Source organism: Dunckerocampus dactyliophorus, chromosome 7, assembly GCF_027744805.1.
Source record: "Dunckerocampus dactyliophorus isolate RoL2022-P2 chromosome 7, RoL_Ddac_1.1, whole genome shotgun sequence".
Lineage (NCBI taxonomy): Eukaryota > Metazoa > Chordata > Actinopteri > Syngnathiformes > Syngnathidae > Dunckerocampus > Dunckerocampus dactyliophorus.
The window spans coordinates 17,303,631-17,321,083 of NC_072825.1; the positions used below are offsets into that span (position 1 = coordinate 17,303,631).

A 17,453-nucleotide genomic window follows, 5' to 3' on the forward strand; every position below is an offset into this window, starting at 1 on the left:
GATGCTTGAGTAAAATTATGTCGTGACTTTAAAATTGCCGTGGTGTCACCCCGCTTTCCATCCTGATGTATTTTAAACAAAACAACAAGACGGCTAGTTAAACAGTAGCCTACCAGAAAAGTCATTTATCGCTGTCATTCATCGCTGACCACAGATAATAAAGAGGTTGTTGTGATGTTCGGAGTGTCCCTGATTGAATCTCACAGTAGCGACAATGAGGAAGTCCCGTTCCGAGGCTGAACGGACTGGAGACGTTTGTGAGTTGGAAACACATATAATTTGTTGGAATTGCACTGCTGTTGATGTGTTCAGGTCAGAATAACGTTATAAAAGAGCGTCAGACTCTGTGTGACTCTGTTGGGAGCTACACTGTGCTGGCATTTGTCGTCATAACGGAGAGGCGTGGCTTGCCACGACGTGTATGTGTTAATTCCACAAAAAAATTGAACGTAGTTAATGAAATAAATTAGCTAACGAGCTATTTTTGACAGCCCTAGTACACACTACTTGACCAAGTTCACCAACATTTTAAGAATTTTAAGGGCATTGGCCAAAAAGCATGTCATTTTTGCAAAGCCAAGATTTGTCAGTGAATAAAGCATTACTGAAAGAATAAGGACAACATTAATGCAAGGGTTTCTATAAAAGTGTATACTTTGGTGCTGATTGAAGTTAGAGGCCATTTTTGTAAGCCAAGCCAAAAACTATCCGACTCTAAACATCAGGACATGGGGCACATCAAATTTGCAGACATACTAAAAGGTCAGCATGGAGACATGATGTGCAAAAGCCAGTTTGCCTTTCTACAGTTCAGCAGTGAGCTGATATCCCTGACGTCCAGCTATGAATACACAAAATGCTGTGTAGCACAAGAGATCATTTCAATATTGTGCCATCCAAACTCCTCCAAAAACATGCCAGAATTACAACTCTGCAGGTCTGTGTCTCAGAATAGGATAGAGGGGAGGGGCTGAATAATCCGAAAAGTGGTTACAGCTCTGCAGGAGCATGCCTGAGATTCCAAAGGTGTCACCAGGGGAGCATCTTTTAGTGTGCTCTTATCTTCCATGGGAGATGTGGTAGAAGCACAAACATCAGTCGGTGTGCGTTGGAGGCATGCTTTTTACAAGCAGAGGCTCAAAGAGAGCGGACGTTTCACTGGGGTTGTCTGACTCGTCTCCAGAAATGAGGACAATGCATGCTGAGAAGTGCTCACCACTGACAGCCACATTTAGGAAGGGCGTGGAGTTGGCATGGGAGATAAGGGAGTGGACACAGCGCTCGCTTCACATTCTTCAGTAAAAACATTCAGCAGTAAAACCATTCTGACATTTTTAGACTCTAAATGTCTGCACAATAAAGGTAAGAAGCATGGGATCCATTTCTATTCAGCTTCACCACCTTCTGCTGCCTAAGGACTATACAATAGCAAACACCTGTCTGAGTACGCAAATATCAAGATAATCTCACTGTAGTTTTAAATAAAATACATATTGTGTCATATAGAGAAATGATCAGGATTATTTCTTTAACAAAAAGGTCATTTTAACTTTGATCCTTGTTACTGTTCATTTTTAAAAACCTTTTTGCCTAACAAACAGTGCCTTGCCGTATGTGTTCAGTCTTAAACACCTTACCCAGGTCCAGCAGCCAGAACTTGCAGTTGTGCGAGTGTGCTCCCTGTGCTGAATCCATAGGGCAAAATGGGTACAGAGACATTAAAGACTGGATTCCATGGGCCATGTCAGTCAAAAATCAAGCTTCTGGAAGTCCGACAAGTCCGACATCAAGCCATCCCCCACAATATCTCCACAGGGACTAATGAACAACTTTAAATTCAAATGCTAACCAACAAATTTATTCCAAAAAATGTCAGTTCTGTCCATGAACATGTGGACCGGTAAGTCAAGTCCAGAGTGAGGAAAATAAAAACTCCAATGCAGCATGAGAGAGTTTCTCCTTCCCTCCCTCACTCACTGACTCCCTCATGAGTGGGTTGCTATAAGGACATTGGGCGAGCCTCCGCTGTGTGTGTTCAAAGGGAATGTCTGGAAACATGCTGTGCATCTACCATATTACCCTTTGTAGGTACACCTACTCAGTTGGAGGGGGCGGGTGCATATTTTACAAGCAGGAGGATGCACAGAATTTGTGCACGACGCCTTGAAACCAATATAGATTCAGTTATGAAATCCAAGCAGCGCAACCTCATAAAGTGCAGTCAAAAGAAAGAGTACAGTCTAAAATGTTGTCTTATTTACTTCTGCAATTCCAACAGCTTTAAGTGCCTTTGAGAAGAAGCTTTCTTTTATCAAAAATTATAAATTAATTTACACAATAAAAGAATTCCAGGAATCAATTAATTGAACACTATTGAATTTAACAGTCATGGGAAACAGTGGTTGCACAACTCCATTAGAAACACAAATTAGCGAGACTGAATCATTCGAGAGGACGGCCAGCTGCCATCTATGCACTTTGCAAGCACATTCTGGACAGGAACTACCTTTATTTATATCCTTCAGTGACTTCCAACAGCCAATTATTCCCCGCTTCCAGGAATTGGGGAGATTTTCGCTGTAATCCCTGAAACGGTCACACTTCTGCAACTTTTAACAAAGAGGCCTACATGGTGGCCAGCAAACACAAAGGAATGATAAAGTAGCAAAGGCCTTTTGTCATCCTTGTCTACTTCATCCTCTGCTTGAGACGTCCCTGCAGTGAGAAACTCCTTTTCAAAATTTCCTCTCATGGCCACATAAAACACAAAGAATGCAACCAATGAAAAGCAGACTAAAAACAACACCTTCTGCCAGCAGAATAAATACTGATGAGAACCGTTTAGACTTGTAAGATAATCATTCTCACCTTCCCTTGCTGCATAAGGAAAACGCTCAGCTAATTCCCAAGCTGTGACTTCCAATATCATTTCATAAATAAACACAGCCTCTTCTTGTGAAGGTGCCAAAACAATATTTGTATGCCACATTGCCATAGAAACAAGCTCTCCTGCACTCACCCACTCTTTAAGACTACACAGATGCTTTGATGGTTAGATCTGTGAACATTTATGTTGCTCCTTAGCGTGGTGCAGGAGCTGCCAACCTTTTAAACAATAAATCAATGTTTCCATGCATCAGCCATTAAACTTCAGTGTAGTATGCATTATTTGCAACAATGAAAATGTAATGGGAAAGAAACAAAAAACACAGTCTTCTTTTTTGCTGCCATATGTCAAATGTTTTATGTTTTTGTATTCCTTGCTTGGTTGTCCATTGTACCCAAATATATGAATAGCGTGTGATGCATTGCCACCTGGCCTACACATAGAGCGTGTAAACTAAAGCCAGGCCGTGTCAGATGGTTGTTTACCATTAAAAGCTACACACGATGACTACTTTCAGTGACTTAGACAGCTCTACTGGGCATATTGTGCTTCCAGTGAGCCCAACCAATAGTATTCATCAAGGTCTGTGTCCCCTAAGACATTATACTGCGTGACTCAAGATGAAGAATTGCCTTCTCCTACCTTTGTGATTGAAGAGACCCTCCATCTCCATGGAGGACCTGGAGTGTGCAATACAGAGCATTGAGCAGGGGACAATGCCCTCTTGGGCGGGAGAGCGGTCCGTAGTCCGGACCAGACACCAGTCCGGTCTATCATGGAGCCTCTCCAGAACCTCGACTGTCTGGCCTCGTCGCACTGTCAGCTCCCCGCTGCTGCCACCATTGGTGGCCACAAAGTCATGGATGACCACAGTCAGCTCGCAACCACCTGACAGCTGGAAAAAGAAAGAAGGGGAAGTTTTTTTTTCGTTAAATTCAACTCAAGTCAGACTTATGTTGTCACTTTCACGGTTTGGTGTCCAACTAAGTGGAGAAAATATCAAGCTGGAGAGAAAATATTCAGACAATACAAATACATACATTAATAAATAAATACAAATCAAATAAAATACTTCAAATCGTTTGCCAAAATTCCAAACAGCTTTTTTATAATTGCTCCCAGGGCGCTGCACGATGGCTGCCCACTGCCCCTCAAGAGGACGGGTTAAATGCGGAAGACCTTAATCTGTGTGGAGCATTAGGTTTTACCAATGAAAATGCATGTGTGATGCTGTAGCTCGGCTCAGAACAAAAACCGTGTATCGTCATATGGACAGAAAATACAGTCAGTTTCCATGCTAATACTGGGATGACCAAGTCAAACAATCATTGGAAGTGAACAAAGGGTCACATTGACAGTTTCACTCTGCTTACATGACTGCTAAGAAAAGAAAGGTAAATTAATGTGTTAACAAATATGTGCAATTTGACATTTTACTAACAGGTTTCTGTTAACGTCAACATGAGTCACTGTTAGTGACGATGTTTACTTACAGATACTGTTAGTATCTGTAAGTAAACATCCTCATGTGCATATGTTTAGGTATTAGTAATGAAATATGAAATTTGAATCTTGCACATGGTCACACCTGGATACCTTAAGTCTACGCATATCTGAAGGCAGGTTGTCCTTCATGAAATGTGTTCATATAAATAAAAAAAAAATCATTTCAGTAAAATGACCTCTGCAACCCCAGCTGAATTCGGGTGAGTCAGTCAAGTCACAGAACACATACACCAACCGTTCACGCTCACATTCACACCTCTGGGCAATTTAGAGGCTCCAATTAACCAAACGTGCATATTTGTTGAGTGTGGGAGGAGTCCCAAAGAAAACCCACGCAAGAAACTCCACACAGAGATGTTCCAATGGAGATTCAAGCACAGATCTTCTGACTATGAGGCACAAGTTCTAACCATTCTGCCATTGCGCTGCTATTAGATACATACAATATGCATAATCCAACCCGAATTCCAATAACTATTTTGAGTGAAACCGTCAGAGCAGCATGAATTTGATAATATGTTGATTATTGTGGTTGCAGTTGCAGAACCACACGTCTTCGTATGGAGAGCTGTTATTGCTCATATTGCCATTACCTTTTCATCCACATGAGGAGCAAAATATAAGACAGTGTGATGCAGTTCATTTGTGAACTACTGTAAACCACAACCACAATATAAATAATAAAGTATTGTTAAATTAAAATGAATTACTGAATTCATGAATGAATCACCAACATATAAAACGCATGCAAGGTTTACCACTTCTCCGATGCATTACACATGATCACCGCATAAATGTTACGTTACCAATTTGATTTGCAACATACCCTTTGGTAGTGTGGTAAAGCCAGCGAGCTGAGAAGCTGAGAAACTGGATGAGCGATTCTTTCCTCCAATTTCTCCATTGTTTTCCACTCCCTCATGGTGAGAAAAGACCCAAAGCGTTCAAAACCCTGACAGCAATCTGACTCTATGATCCAATGCACAACTGTCTATAATGACTCTTGATAAGACTAAACTAGCAAATAGAAAAAAAATGGTTTTATTAAACTTTCACTGGGGAACAGTGCTAATCAAATCCACCACTTTAGAGTAAACAGCACTCTACTGAAGTGGGAATCATTCCATTTCTTCACCACAAAGCTATTCAGTACAGGAAATCCATCGATGCCTGTGAACTATCCTCTTGAAAGTCACACTAATATCAGTTCAGCAACAAAAACACACCAGGAATTCAGTGGGAAAAAAAAAAAACTCCAGCGAGGTGAGTTGTCTACAATCTCTCTATTTTGGAAGTCTTGGGTAGAGAGAAAGCGGTGAAGACTTAAAAAGGTTCTTTCCTGTCTGGCATTAGAGGCGAGCATCCTCTGTGAGTGGGAGGCTGAAGCAGCTGACACACAAGTCAGTCACTAAAGCGGATGCACACAGGAACATGAGCCCTTGCATACAAAAAAAAACTACACAAACACACCAGTGTCACCGCCTCCTGAAGGAGAGGTTTCACACAGAATCCTCACAGAGAGGGATAAAGATGCTTTCAAAGCTGGGAGATGACCCAGAATATCTATTTGCATGTGCAATTGTGCACATTTAAATGAGTTCTATACCTACTAAACGCTTTATAATAAATTATTTTTAGACACATGAACTGGAGTTTTGAGCACCAATTAGTTCATTACAGCAATGGAATAAAACGGTACACAAGGCAGATATGCCTGGCTTTACTTTGCAGTGAGTTTGACTGGAAAGTATAGCAAAATTCTTCTGCATTAGTGTGTATGAGTGTGTTAGGTTTGCTCATACTGAGCGTGGGAGGACAAGCCTTCTGTGGCGCTATTACCAGATATAACTGGAATCGTCTGTCCCTGCTTCCAGTGAAATTCTCTAACACACACACACACACACACACGCACACACTGCATCAAATCTCTGTCAGATGGACTGTCACACAACACTTCCACAGGAAACATGTTGCAAAGAAATGCTCACATGTACACAGGCTGCAGTAACCACAAGCAATAACATGATCAGTCAGTGAAAAGGATGCCCATAATACAAGGCTGTGCACATATCTGAATACGGTGTATTCTTGGAGCTCGAATGATTTAGTAGATGAACAACTCGAAAGTGAGTCTAAAATTGCGAACCAAAATATGAAAGAAGAATGTGGTGCGATTGCAATTCATCTTTTTTAAAATGAAAAATGAATTTGAAATTTGAACAAACTGAATGCGGAAGACACTGTGGTAAATTAGGGATGTCCGATAACATCGGACGGCCGATATTGGCATACAAATGAGATATGTGTTCATATCGGTATTGTTTTGTCTCCCTATAATGACATCGGCGCGTGAGTGATGACGATGTGCGCCACACAGCTTGCGAGCTCTGTATGTCAGCGGTCTACAATTATTTTCTAAGTTTCGCCTTCGGATTGTAAATATGCTATTTGGAATGACTACAAAGCAAGTACGTAATTAAGTAAGGCTTTCTTTAATACTTCTAATCTAATATCACACTTCAGGAAAAATCACTCACACAGCTAGACTACCTGCAGCAAAATAATAAGCGAGGGGAGATGTACTGCGTGAGCCCAGTTAATAATTTCACTTTTGTTTTGTATTAGTCCAGTGTTTCACACTTTGCTCTTTACTTTTTTCTTATACGGATGCTTGTTCCATATAAAAATGTGCATCTTTCCAAATTCTATCACTGCCAGCATTATTTAATTAGATTCTTATTTGTGAATTTCTTAAAATTTGATTTGTCTTACTTTTTGATAGTAGGAGAATGTGTTATTTTCGTTGACTATTGGTCATGATTTTTTCAAGACCTGTTAAGACAAAATGTTTTACATGTGTCTTATTTTTGCATAAACAGTGTTTATTTGTGAAACGCATCCAGTGACAGTAAAAGAAGCATAATGTGTTCATTACACGAGATATGACGTGACATTAGTTTGAGGGAAGAGCTGCTGCTTTTATCGGTATTGGTTGGCAGGGGTAATGAAGTGCTGCACCGTGTCAGTATATGAATATCGGTAAGAAAGCCACTAACCAGCATCTCTATGGTAAACTACTGTGGGGGCGCTATATACATTATGTCTGTGTGTTCTTCTACCTTATCACTGTCCAGTGTGTTCTGTGAGGTCCGTGAGGCGATTGAGATGGTATCAGGTTGACTGCTTGCATCTCCTTGGCTGTCTAGCTCCTCTCCATCCCTGCAGGTGCATAAACAATATAATGTCACCGTATTGTTCCTTTTATTAAAACACAGTCCAGCTGTGTCAACTGGATGCAATGAAAGAAAACGGTTGCTGTTTTACTGCACACTGTCATAATGAGCGCAACAAACAAGTGATGCCCTGTTAGCCTACCGTCTGCCTTTATGTTTGGCCGTGGTGGCTTTGGGGATGTGAATGGGCTCCTTCAGAGCACCTCGCAGATGGACCGTTCGCTCCTGAATGACCTCGCGAATGTGTTTGATCCAGTCCTGCTTGTTTTCAATGCTGGAAGCCTTGAACAGAGCAACAGTTTCAGTCAATTACAAATTACAGCATACACACCTAGAAGTCAGCCATGTGTAGATTAGAAGAATAAACGATTTCCTTTTCCGGCTTTCCGCAGAAAGACATTTATTGTCAGCGTCTAATTATCGTCACTGACACATCTTGCTCTCCCTCCTTCACGTTGACACCAGCAACACTGAGGCTGCAATGATGACATGTTATATAAGGAGCAGATTTTGATCACAAGTTATGCAACGAAACAGACACCCAGCACATTTAAATAAGTATATTGGAAGTTTCTCTGTCTTTCCCAAAGACAAGATAAACAAATACATATTTTTTTTTAAAACAGACAGACATACCTTGCATCTATCATTCAGTCTTACACGTCGTACAAATGGTCTAGGTTCTGTCATGCTAACATTTCTGTGAGAATAAAAAAGCAGAAAGCAACAGTCTGCCCCTGGATGCAGTGACCTGTCTTGGCTTAACACAAATAAGTAGGGATTTTGTGGGGGTGACCAAAGACATAAAGTTACTCATGTCATGGCACTTCTCCTGAAAAGTAGTATGATTAAAAACGCTCCCCCAAAAATATGGTAAACAGATTCTACTTTTTACAATTATGGATGCTCCGATCGACTGGCCACCGAAATAACTTTCTACCCAAATCACAAAAGTCGGTCACCTGTGGCTAGTACTACTGCATCCTGCAGCAATCCCTTTGTGCAGTGTAGTGTCTTGCCCTAACTAACGTCTTGGGCAGCGTCCTCTTCCCACTTTCCTTCACACTGCGTAAGCGTGACAAAACAAAAACAATCATGTCTGCCGTGTGGAACTTAACTACCAACACATGCCATCTTGCTGGTGTAGCACGTTAAAAAGCTTTAATTTAATACGCCGTTTGAAGAACAAACATGTGACGGAGTATGGTGAGTTTACGAGGCTCACGGTGCGATCATCAGTCAAACGGCAGCTAACGCAGCCATGTGGACACTCGCCCGTATCTGCGTCAGAAGGCTAAGCAAATAACCCAAAAAATAATTGAATTCATCGGATGAGATGACCAGCCTTTCTCAACGGTGGAAGACACCGGGTTCGCCGAGTGCTCTCTTACTCCTGCTGGAGCTCCACCAATGTACTCTCACATCCAAAGTCTCGTTAAAAAAGGCGTCTCATCCTCTGTAAGTTTCACGAGTGATATAAGTTCTCTTGAAAAAGTAAGTCAAATATATTTTGTCTAAATTAAGGTGATTTTATGGTTCCTTTTTTATATCATACAGACAATAGCTGGGGTGCAGCCAGGAATTCTGGGTCCCCTCAAGAAAGTCAAGTTGCCACCCTCCTTATTAATTAATTTTTATTAGTAATTACCTATTTTTTGGGTTTCCTGACAGTCAAAAGACCTAGGGATTGTCCTGACTTTTCCCCTTTATATGGCACCTCTGGGAAATAGCACTAAAAAATTTCTTATTAAGCCATGTGATCGGCATCAATATCGGCCGATTTCAGTCCTGGATGATCGGTATCGGAATCGGCACCACAAAACCCTGATCGGAGCATCCTTAGTTATAATACATTACTTTGCTATACAAAATACTACTAACGTCATATATTTGGCTATATTTCAACTGGAACTGCAGTAGGTGGGGCCTATGCGCTTCTAACTGTAAGCTACATCTTATTCAGTTTGGATGGACATCATGTATTACACATCAGTGCTATGCTTGTGTATTTTCCCATGAAGGGGTTTAGGTCAAGAGCTACAGGCTACTTGTCCCTTTTATTTTGGTTGTTTTGATGACTATACATGAGAATTTTACGTATACTTCACCTTGAGCACGATCTTGTTGTCTGAGGTCGGAGTTCTACCCATCCAGAGGGCAAACTTACAAGGGTCCCCCTCCACATGTTCTGTCACTCCGAGTTCTGATGTCTGAGGATAAGAACATCACACATACAGATATAAAACTGTAGTTAACGCCTCTACGAATCACTAATCTAACAGATTGAAACTATATAGTCCAAGCATGAAACTGTACATCACTTACAAAGAGCTTGCTCTTGTAGAGGTACTTGCTACGTCCGTTTGAATCTTTCACTTCTTTACTGAAAACCAGCAACATCTCAAAGAGGAAAAGGTGGCGGTCACGACCTTTTCGGATCAGGGTTTTGGGATCCCAAACTTGGAAGGACTCCTGAAGAATCAGTTCCCCTTGGGAATCAAGGTTGCCATCAAACCCTGAAAAGAGTAAAAAAGAGGGTTGAATTCTTTGTCTGTACAGTGTGTACAAACATGTGGGTGGCCAGTTGCCTGCTGAGTCACACTTGAGCAACTTCTGCTCACTCACTGTGACGCCATTTCAGCGGCACAATTTGTAATTTGTGGCGTTAGATGAGGACACACTCTCAAAGTACAGGTGACTTCTAAAACAGAACTATCTGAATTTGTTTGGCATTTTTTACTCAGATAAAAAATAGACATAATTGCATAGTACCACTAGGGATGGTACGATAAAAATGTGTACCGTTTGGTCCGCCCTGCATTGCACGGGACAATCGACCTTATGGACCGGCGTTTTTTCAATACATTTTACACTGTGTGTATGTGCGCTCGCACGTGCTGATCCAGGCTGGTAAAAAGTCCTCCCCGCAATGTAATGTCCCATTTCCCATACTGTACTTATTTCAAGTGAAGGGCAGTCTGCCAAGAAGTGGATGAAAAAGTGAGGCATTTGGCAACAGAGTATAGGGCAGAGTATGTATCAGAGACTATATGCCGCCCTCGTCTTTGTCGCCGATGCACGAGGCGACTTGCACCCATGGGATCTCCTCAACTACTTGCCCGCCGGGCTCCCTGGCTCGGACGTCGAGGTGCGGTGCACCCGTTATTGAACACTTCACCTCCGTAAACGGACAAAGATGAATGCATAAGATGAAAGCAGCGAGCTGCCGTTGTTCAGTATGAGAATGGTACTGCACGCAGCAACTATTAACACTGCTCTTAAGGTAAAGAACTTTAAAAAATCAAATCATCATCACACTGTTCTCTTACTTTTGCACTTGCACTTTCCTAAACCAGGGGTGTCCAAAGTGGGGCCCAGGGGCCGTTTTCAGCCCGCAGCTTGTTCTTTGTTCTTTCTAATGAAGTACATTATTAGATATTACGCTAATTAGCTTTTTCACCTATAACACAAAGCTTATATCACCTATAGTAAGATATACTGCCCTACATTAGATTGGTTTCAGCATCTTTAGTGTCTACATTTTAAAATTGTTTTAATAATAATTGAGAAAAAAGTTGTTATCTTTACGCAGAAAAAACGCACCAAAACCGGACCAAAAATGTATCCCAAATACCGAGGTACAGACCATACCATGGGTCACCTGTACCGTTGCACCCTTAATAGTCACCACCATCTTTTTTAAATGAAGGTAGTAATAAAAATGAGATAAATGCGTGTGTGTTTAAACCTACCATCCAGCATGGAAAGGTGCATGGCATCATTGGCTTTCTTGGGTACACTTAACATCACCTCAAGGCCATCCTTGATCTCACCTTTTCCTTCCTCACAGCATGTCAGTAGCTCCTAAACATAAAACAGTTGATAAATATAAACCATGTCGTATCAGATAGAGGCAGAAGTAGCCAAAGTAAAATAAAAAAAAAGTTTGTCACTGATAACAACACCATATATTTTGTGAAGAGTGTAATGTTAATTTGTTTCTTTATTGTACCTTAAGAAGCAGCTGGTACTTAGTTATTCTTTGGACTGGTTTGATCAAGTAAGAGGAGATAGAGTTGGCGAGACGATGCCTTTGCTGGATTTCCTGTAAAGCCAAACGAGTCACATCTGTCAAGTCCCTGTCGTCATCATGTGTCTAATTATGTCACAGTAAACACTGCCTTTAAGGCAAGCTTATGATATTTAACATCACACTGAAATTCAAGTGCATGTTTTGATTTTTTTTTACAACTCACATCAAAATATGGTCCAGCATGCTCCAAGATGAGCTGCGTGGAGTCCGGCTTGTTCTTACAGTAGTTCACGTACATCTGAAACTTGTCAGCCTGAGTGGGAGAAAAAAAAAAACATACCTGAGATAAAAGTGTTGGAAAAATGTTTTATTCCCTTACATATTTGAAAAATAGTGCGACATGCACCACCATGGACTCTTCCCCCCACTCACTGTGCATCACAAGTTTCTGAATTGTGCATGTATGTTGCTTAAAATCACCTGTGCATAAGGACCTTTGGTTTAAATGAACAAAAATGGTGGTGCGTCATAAATGCAACAGTGATTTTCCTGCCTTTTAAAGGGAATATTGTCCAGCTCATATGGACCACAGGTGGGTGTTCACAAGAAGTGCTGCATCACGGAAAAACATACAAGAGATTTCATAAAATCCCTCCAAAAGTATAATGTCATACATCAGATGTTATTGTGTGTTTTAAAAAATAAAAAGGCCCAAAGGAATGACTGAATGAGAAGAAAAGGTCACATTCGATCAATTCATGTAATGTCATTTTTGTATAGATTTGTTTAAGATAACAGTATTATTAAGTATGTGTGAGCATCATATCAAGATCAATATGTACACATTAAAATCACAACTCACCCAGGTGACGAAACAATGACCCACATCTTCTGGAAGCTGTTCATACTTTTCCAACTCCTTCAGGAAGATACTGTGCGGAGATGGATCCATGATCGCCTCTAGTTTTGTTGGCTTTTACATCTATATTCTACATCACATCTATCTTCAACACTGATAAGTAATAATAAAGCTTGACTGACTTGTGATGAAACTCGTAGAGATCCTGCATGTTCCCAAAGATGATGTGCTCCTTATTGACGATCCCTGGAGGAATCTCCTCCACACCGCTGGTCATCTCCCAGAGGTATGTCTGCATGTCAGAGCATAGCTTACTAATACATATCGTGCTAATTAAACCAGAAATATAATAAAATATATGCAGCTAATATTTTTTCATTTAACAATTCAAATACAAATAAAACTGTGTACTAACAGGGTAAGTTGCACAAAATAAAGGACTGAATGAAGCTTTGTTACAGGGCTCCCCCTACAGTTGGCAAGTTGTAGCTAACTTTCAAGCTACTGTGGTACATACAAGTGAGCAGTGGTACATGTGTATTTGTTCGTGCTGCAATTTGTTCAAGCACCCAACATACATGAGTGTGTGATGGAGTGTCACCATCACTGGTTTAGTACACAATGTTGTTATATGGAAATACTGCCCTGCAAAAAATACAAGGCATCATCTCCAATTGAATTTATATATCTGAAGGTGTAATGGGGCGACTGAAATGTTATATCGGTGACAGGACTTACATCCATGCACTCTCTCAGGTCTCTAACATAGGCTTTCTCCGTTTGGATCAGCTCAGCCATTATAAACCTGAAAAGACAAAGATAGCTGTCACATCGGCAGATGAATGTAATTTTCTTTTCACATCATTGTGTCGTTTAGTGGAAGAGAAAAACATTGTCATCCATAGATGAAACAATCTTTTCAAAAACATAAGTATACAGCGTTGCATATGACTTTTACACTTTTAGTTAACCTGATTAAACGCCTTGGACGTACTGTATTTACTTCATGCAAACTGTGCTACACTCTTCTGCACCACTGAATTCCTGACACTTTCTTGAATTGTGGATTATTTCGAGCACCGTTGTCTAGAGTTCACCATTTTCGGCTTTTTTATTGGCCTTTACTGAATATTCATATTCATTATATACACTCCTGATCAAAATTTTAAAACCAGTTGAAAAATTGCAAGAATTTACATTTTGCACTGTTGGATCTTAAGGAGGTTATACTGTAAGTAGCGCTTCAAAATGCGAAATGAAGAAATGGGAGTGAGACAAAACCATTTTGAGTAAACAATTTATTACAAACAACCATTAAACTGAAATCCCTCGTTATCGCGATTAATTGGTTCCGGACCCGACTGTGATTTGTGAATTTCCGCAAAGTAGGTTTCGTTCTTGTTTTTATAGTTATAGCATAGAAAACCTGTTTACGACAGTAGATAGTAGATATTAGTAGATATAATCAGAGAAAATAAGCCATTTAAGACATAAATAAAACCTGTGCTCTTGTGTGGCACAATAAATGTGCGTAGAGGACAGGAAGTGAAGTCGGGTTTCAGATTTGAGTTTTAGCTTGGCATAGGTTATGGCTGCAACAGTAGTCCATTTTATGATTGTTATGATTATTATGTTATTATTATGGTGCCTGTGAGATAATTCAAACCTGCAATAAATGACTAGTCCGACGATCAAGTCTGACGCTTGTATGTTTCACCAAACATTAAAGTAACATTACTGACACCTAGTGACCAGTGTAGAATACTACATATCACTGAATGGCTTACATTTGTATTTGTTAATTTTGCCATTTTTATGCTTGAAAATGCTTAATTTAGGCAAAAATACGTACAATTTGCTTAAATATGCATTTTTGTTACTAATAGGCTGTAGTCAACCATGCAGCAGCATGATTTATTAATTAATATATATTTGAAAAAACGTGATAGACTGAAGCCGCAAAATTTGAAACGTGGTTTGTAACATCTATAGTGTAACATACAGTGGTGTGAAAAAGTATTTTGCCCCCTTCCTGAGTTCTTATTTTTTTTGCATGTTTGTCACACTTTGTTTCCGATCATCAAACAAATGTAAATATTAGTTAATGACAACACAACTGAAAACGAAATGCATTTTTTAAATTAAACCTTTTATTATCAAGGGAGAAAACAAATCCAAACCTACATGACCCTGTGTGAAAAAGTGATTTGGATTTTTTTCTGCCTTAATAATAATAATAAGTATCATTTAAAAACGTAATTTTGTGTTCAGTTGTGTTGTCATTGACTAATATTTAAATATTTAAATGTGTATGATGATCTTAAACATTTAAATGTGAAAAACATGCGAAAACAACAAAAAAAAGAAACCAGGAAGCGGGCAAACACTTTTTCACACCACTGTATACACTTACATAGCATCAAGTATGGACTGTAAGCCGCTACTTTTATCATTTAAGCAATGGTGCAGCTAATTTTTGGCTAAAAGAACTACAGTTCCACTGATGCTTAGAGCGCAGTCAGGAAGTAGTGAATTTGTAAAATGGACGCTAGGATCACGTTTTTGAAGTCTTATGCAGCGATCATGTTTTGATCTGACAAATCATAAGTAAGTTTGATCAACACAAGTGTAGAATTACTACAGCTTCTGCTTGGACAGCTTGGGCCGCAGCAGCTGTTAAATCCCAATGAAAAAAAGCGTCTCACATCTGATCACCGGAGTAACGATTCATACGGGAACATCGAGTGGAGGTGGGATTAAAAGGTTTGTAGTGTTTATAGTCTTGTGTAAATATGCTATGCAATAACGTGGAAACCTGTGGTTTACAGACAAAGTAGCTTAATAGTCTGGAATTTACAGTATATACTGTATACACATATACTGTATATATTTATATACACACACATATAGAATTATATATTGCAGTCCTTGATGGAAAAAAGTTTGGACATCTTCATTTAGAGTATTTCTATTTAACTTCCAGGTTGGGCTCGTGCATGAGCAAGTCCGCTGTGGGCAACCAGGCGGGACTGTACTGCCGCACAGCTTTGCAGCAAAATGCTATGTTACAAACAGCTCCACAAAGTCACGCGACAAGTATGTTAGGCTGGATATTGTGGTAAAGTGTGAATGAGACAGCACCATTCAGATTCATTAGGAATAAACTTCGACAATAAAAAATAAATTCCTATGTTCAGATTTTGCCCAAAAAGTTAATGGATTCTTGTTATGCACGTGCCACCGCTTGACAGAGCTTCATTGAAATGTCTTGTAGTTTTAGTGTAATCGTGCGAAGCACAAAACTAACTAACAAACTAACACGGGTACTTTCACAAATGGCACACAAGGTTATAATACTCAGTTGCGACTGACATTGTTAGAGAGTTATTAATTGAATAACAACTTTGTCATTCTGCCATCATAGGATGTCATAGGAAGGTGTCACTCACTCTTTTCTCCTCGCCGACTTCCTTTTCTCCTCGTTGAGTTCATGAGCAGCATCTCTCAACTTCACCTCTGACCCCGGAGCACTAGCTGGGATAATGTCCAGTTGTAGCTCTTTACTCTGAAAACACATGAGACAGTCCCTATTATGTTGTGTACAATGGCCACGGCAGCCTTTCACCAGTCACCGCACCTACAGTACATGTGATGCACTCCCTCCCTCAAAGCACCAGTTTATTAAATCCAAATTTGAAACACACAGATTTTGAAGCATGTCATGTACGGTATAGTTCGTAGCACTTTTTGGCAACCTGCTAGACCTAATTGTCTAACCACAAAAACAGTCAATGACAGCTAAATCACAGCCATCACAAAAAAGTTCATGACAACAGTCTGACAACATCATTATCGATGAACACTTACTGCCTTGTTGGAGTCAGAAGAAATGCCGAGCGCCGTTTCGAGGCACGTCCTGTATTTGTCCATACGGAGAGAAAAGTCCCTGTAGCCCTTGTCCACTGAGGACACCCATTTCTTTATCTCCAGGGCATGGGCGTGGCCCTTGTCACAAAACCCATCGGCCAGCTGGATCAACAGCTTTACGCGTTCTTTGGTTTGCTGTCAATAGCGGGACATTTAGGGAGGGCACAGAGAGATGGCCGCAGAGAGGTGGAAAGGTAGATAGACACATGGGGGGGAGGAAGAGAGAGGGAGAGTTAGGAATCAGTGATTGGCATACTAGCTTGTTCTCTGACACAATACCAGTGACACACAAAGTGGACACAGAACAATATGTCACCCTGTGAATGGGCCTCCCAGCTGAGAGCAGGAGTGTGCAAACAAAATCACAACAACTACAAGCAGAGTACACCATAAATAGAAACCCACACTTGTATACCAGAAAAAGGGAAGAACCTTAGCTGTGATCTGGAAGTCTTCATGCTCTTTTAGAAGCTCCTGTGTGTGGTGAATGCTGGAGCCAGTGGATGTGTGTGTGGACAGGTAAAACTCCCCAGTGTCGTGGATCCACTCCAGTGCCTGTGGAAACACCCAATCACAGGTTAGAACACTTACTGAGGGGTTCCTGTTAAAAGTATCTGACACACCTTCTATGACCGCAATCCCTGTTTTTTTTTCAGTTTACAAAATAAATAAATAAATAAATACATAAATAAATAAATATATTATAGAAGGTATGTCAAAATATTTTAAAGGGAACGTGTTGATCCATGTTTGTGCTGTGTTACCCCAATACCACAAGAGGGAGCTATGTAACAGTAGTAGTCATGTAACAGTTGAAGCGGCATTCTAACATGATGGATTTCAACCTTCCATTTTCTAGGCTGCCTATCCTTACGTGCGTTGCAGGGGTATGCTGGAGCCTATCCCAGCTGACTTTGGGCGAGAGGCGGGGTACACCCTGGACTGGTCGACAGCCAATCGCAGGCCACAAATAGACAAACAACCATTATATCATACCTACAGTATGGA

General features: G+C 40.4%; 1 protein-coding gene across 4 annotated transcripts in view; it reads right to left on the reverse strand.

Annotated features, from left to right (window-relative positions):
• Positions 1-17,453, reverse strand: part of triob (trio Rho guanine nucleotide exchange factor b) — a 118,219-nt gene that overhangs the window by 17,366 nt on the left and 83,400 nt on the right. For all 4 annotated transcript variants that reach the window (XR_008572041.1, XM_054781945.1, XM_054781946.1 and 1 more), the window contains exons 24-37: positions 16,878-17,000; positions 16,386-16,580; positions 15,968-16,083; positions 13,257-13,323; positions 12,701-12,810; positions 12,522-12,591; positions 11,883-11,972; positions 11,639-11,731; positions 11,379-11,490; positions 9,952-10,142; positions 9,735-9,836; positions 7,769-7,908; positions 7,513-7,612; positions 3,530-3,782 (exon numbers count right to left, since the gene is read on the reverse strand). Coding sequence is in view for 3 of the 4 variants with exons in the window: in XM_054781945.1 (XP_054637920.1) it covers positions 3,530-3,782; positions 7,513-7,612; positions 7,769-7,908; positions 9,735-9,836; positions 9,952-10,142; positions 11,379-11,490; positions 11,639-11,731; positions 11,883-11,972; positions 12,522-12,591; positions 12,701-12,810; positions 13,257-13,323; positions 15,968-16,083; positions 16,386-16,580; positions 16,878-17,000 (1,762 nt within the window). In the remaining variant the exon portion in view is untranslated. The remainder of the gene's footprint in view (positions 1-3,529; positions 3,783-7,512; positions 7,613-7,768; positions 7,909-9,734; positions 9,837-9,951; positions 10,143-11,378; positions 11,491-11,638; positions 11,732-11,882; positions 11,973-12,521; positions 12,592-12,700; positions 12,811-13,256; positions 13,324-15,967; positions 16,084-16,385; positions 16,581-16,877; positions 17,001-17,453) is intronic.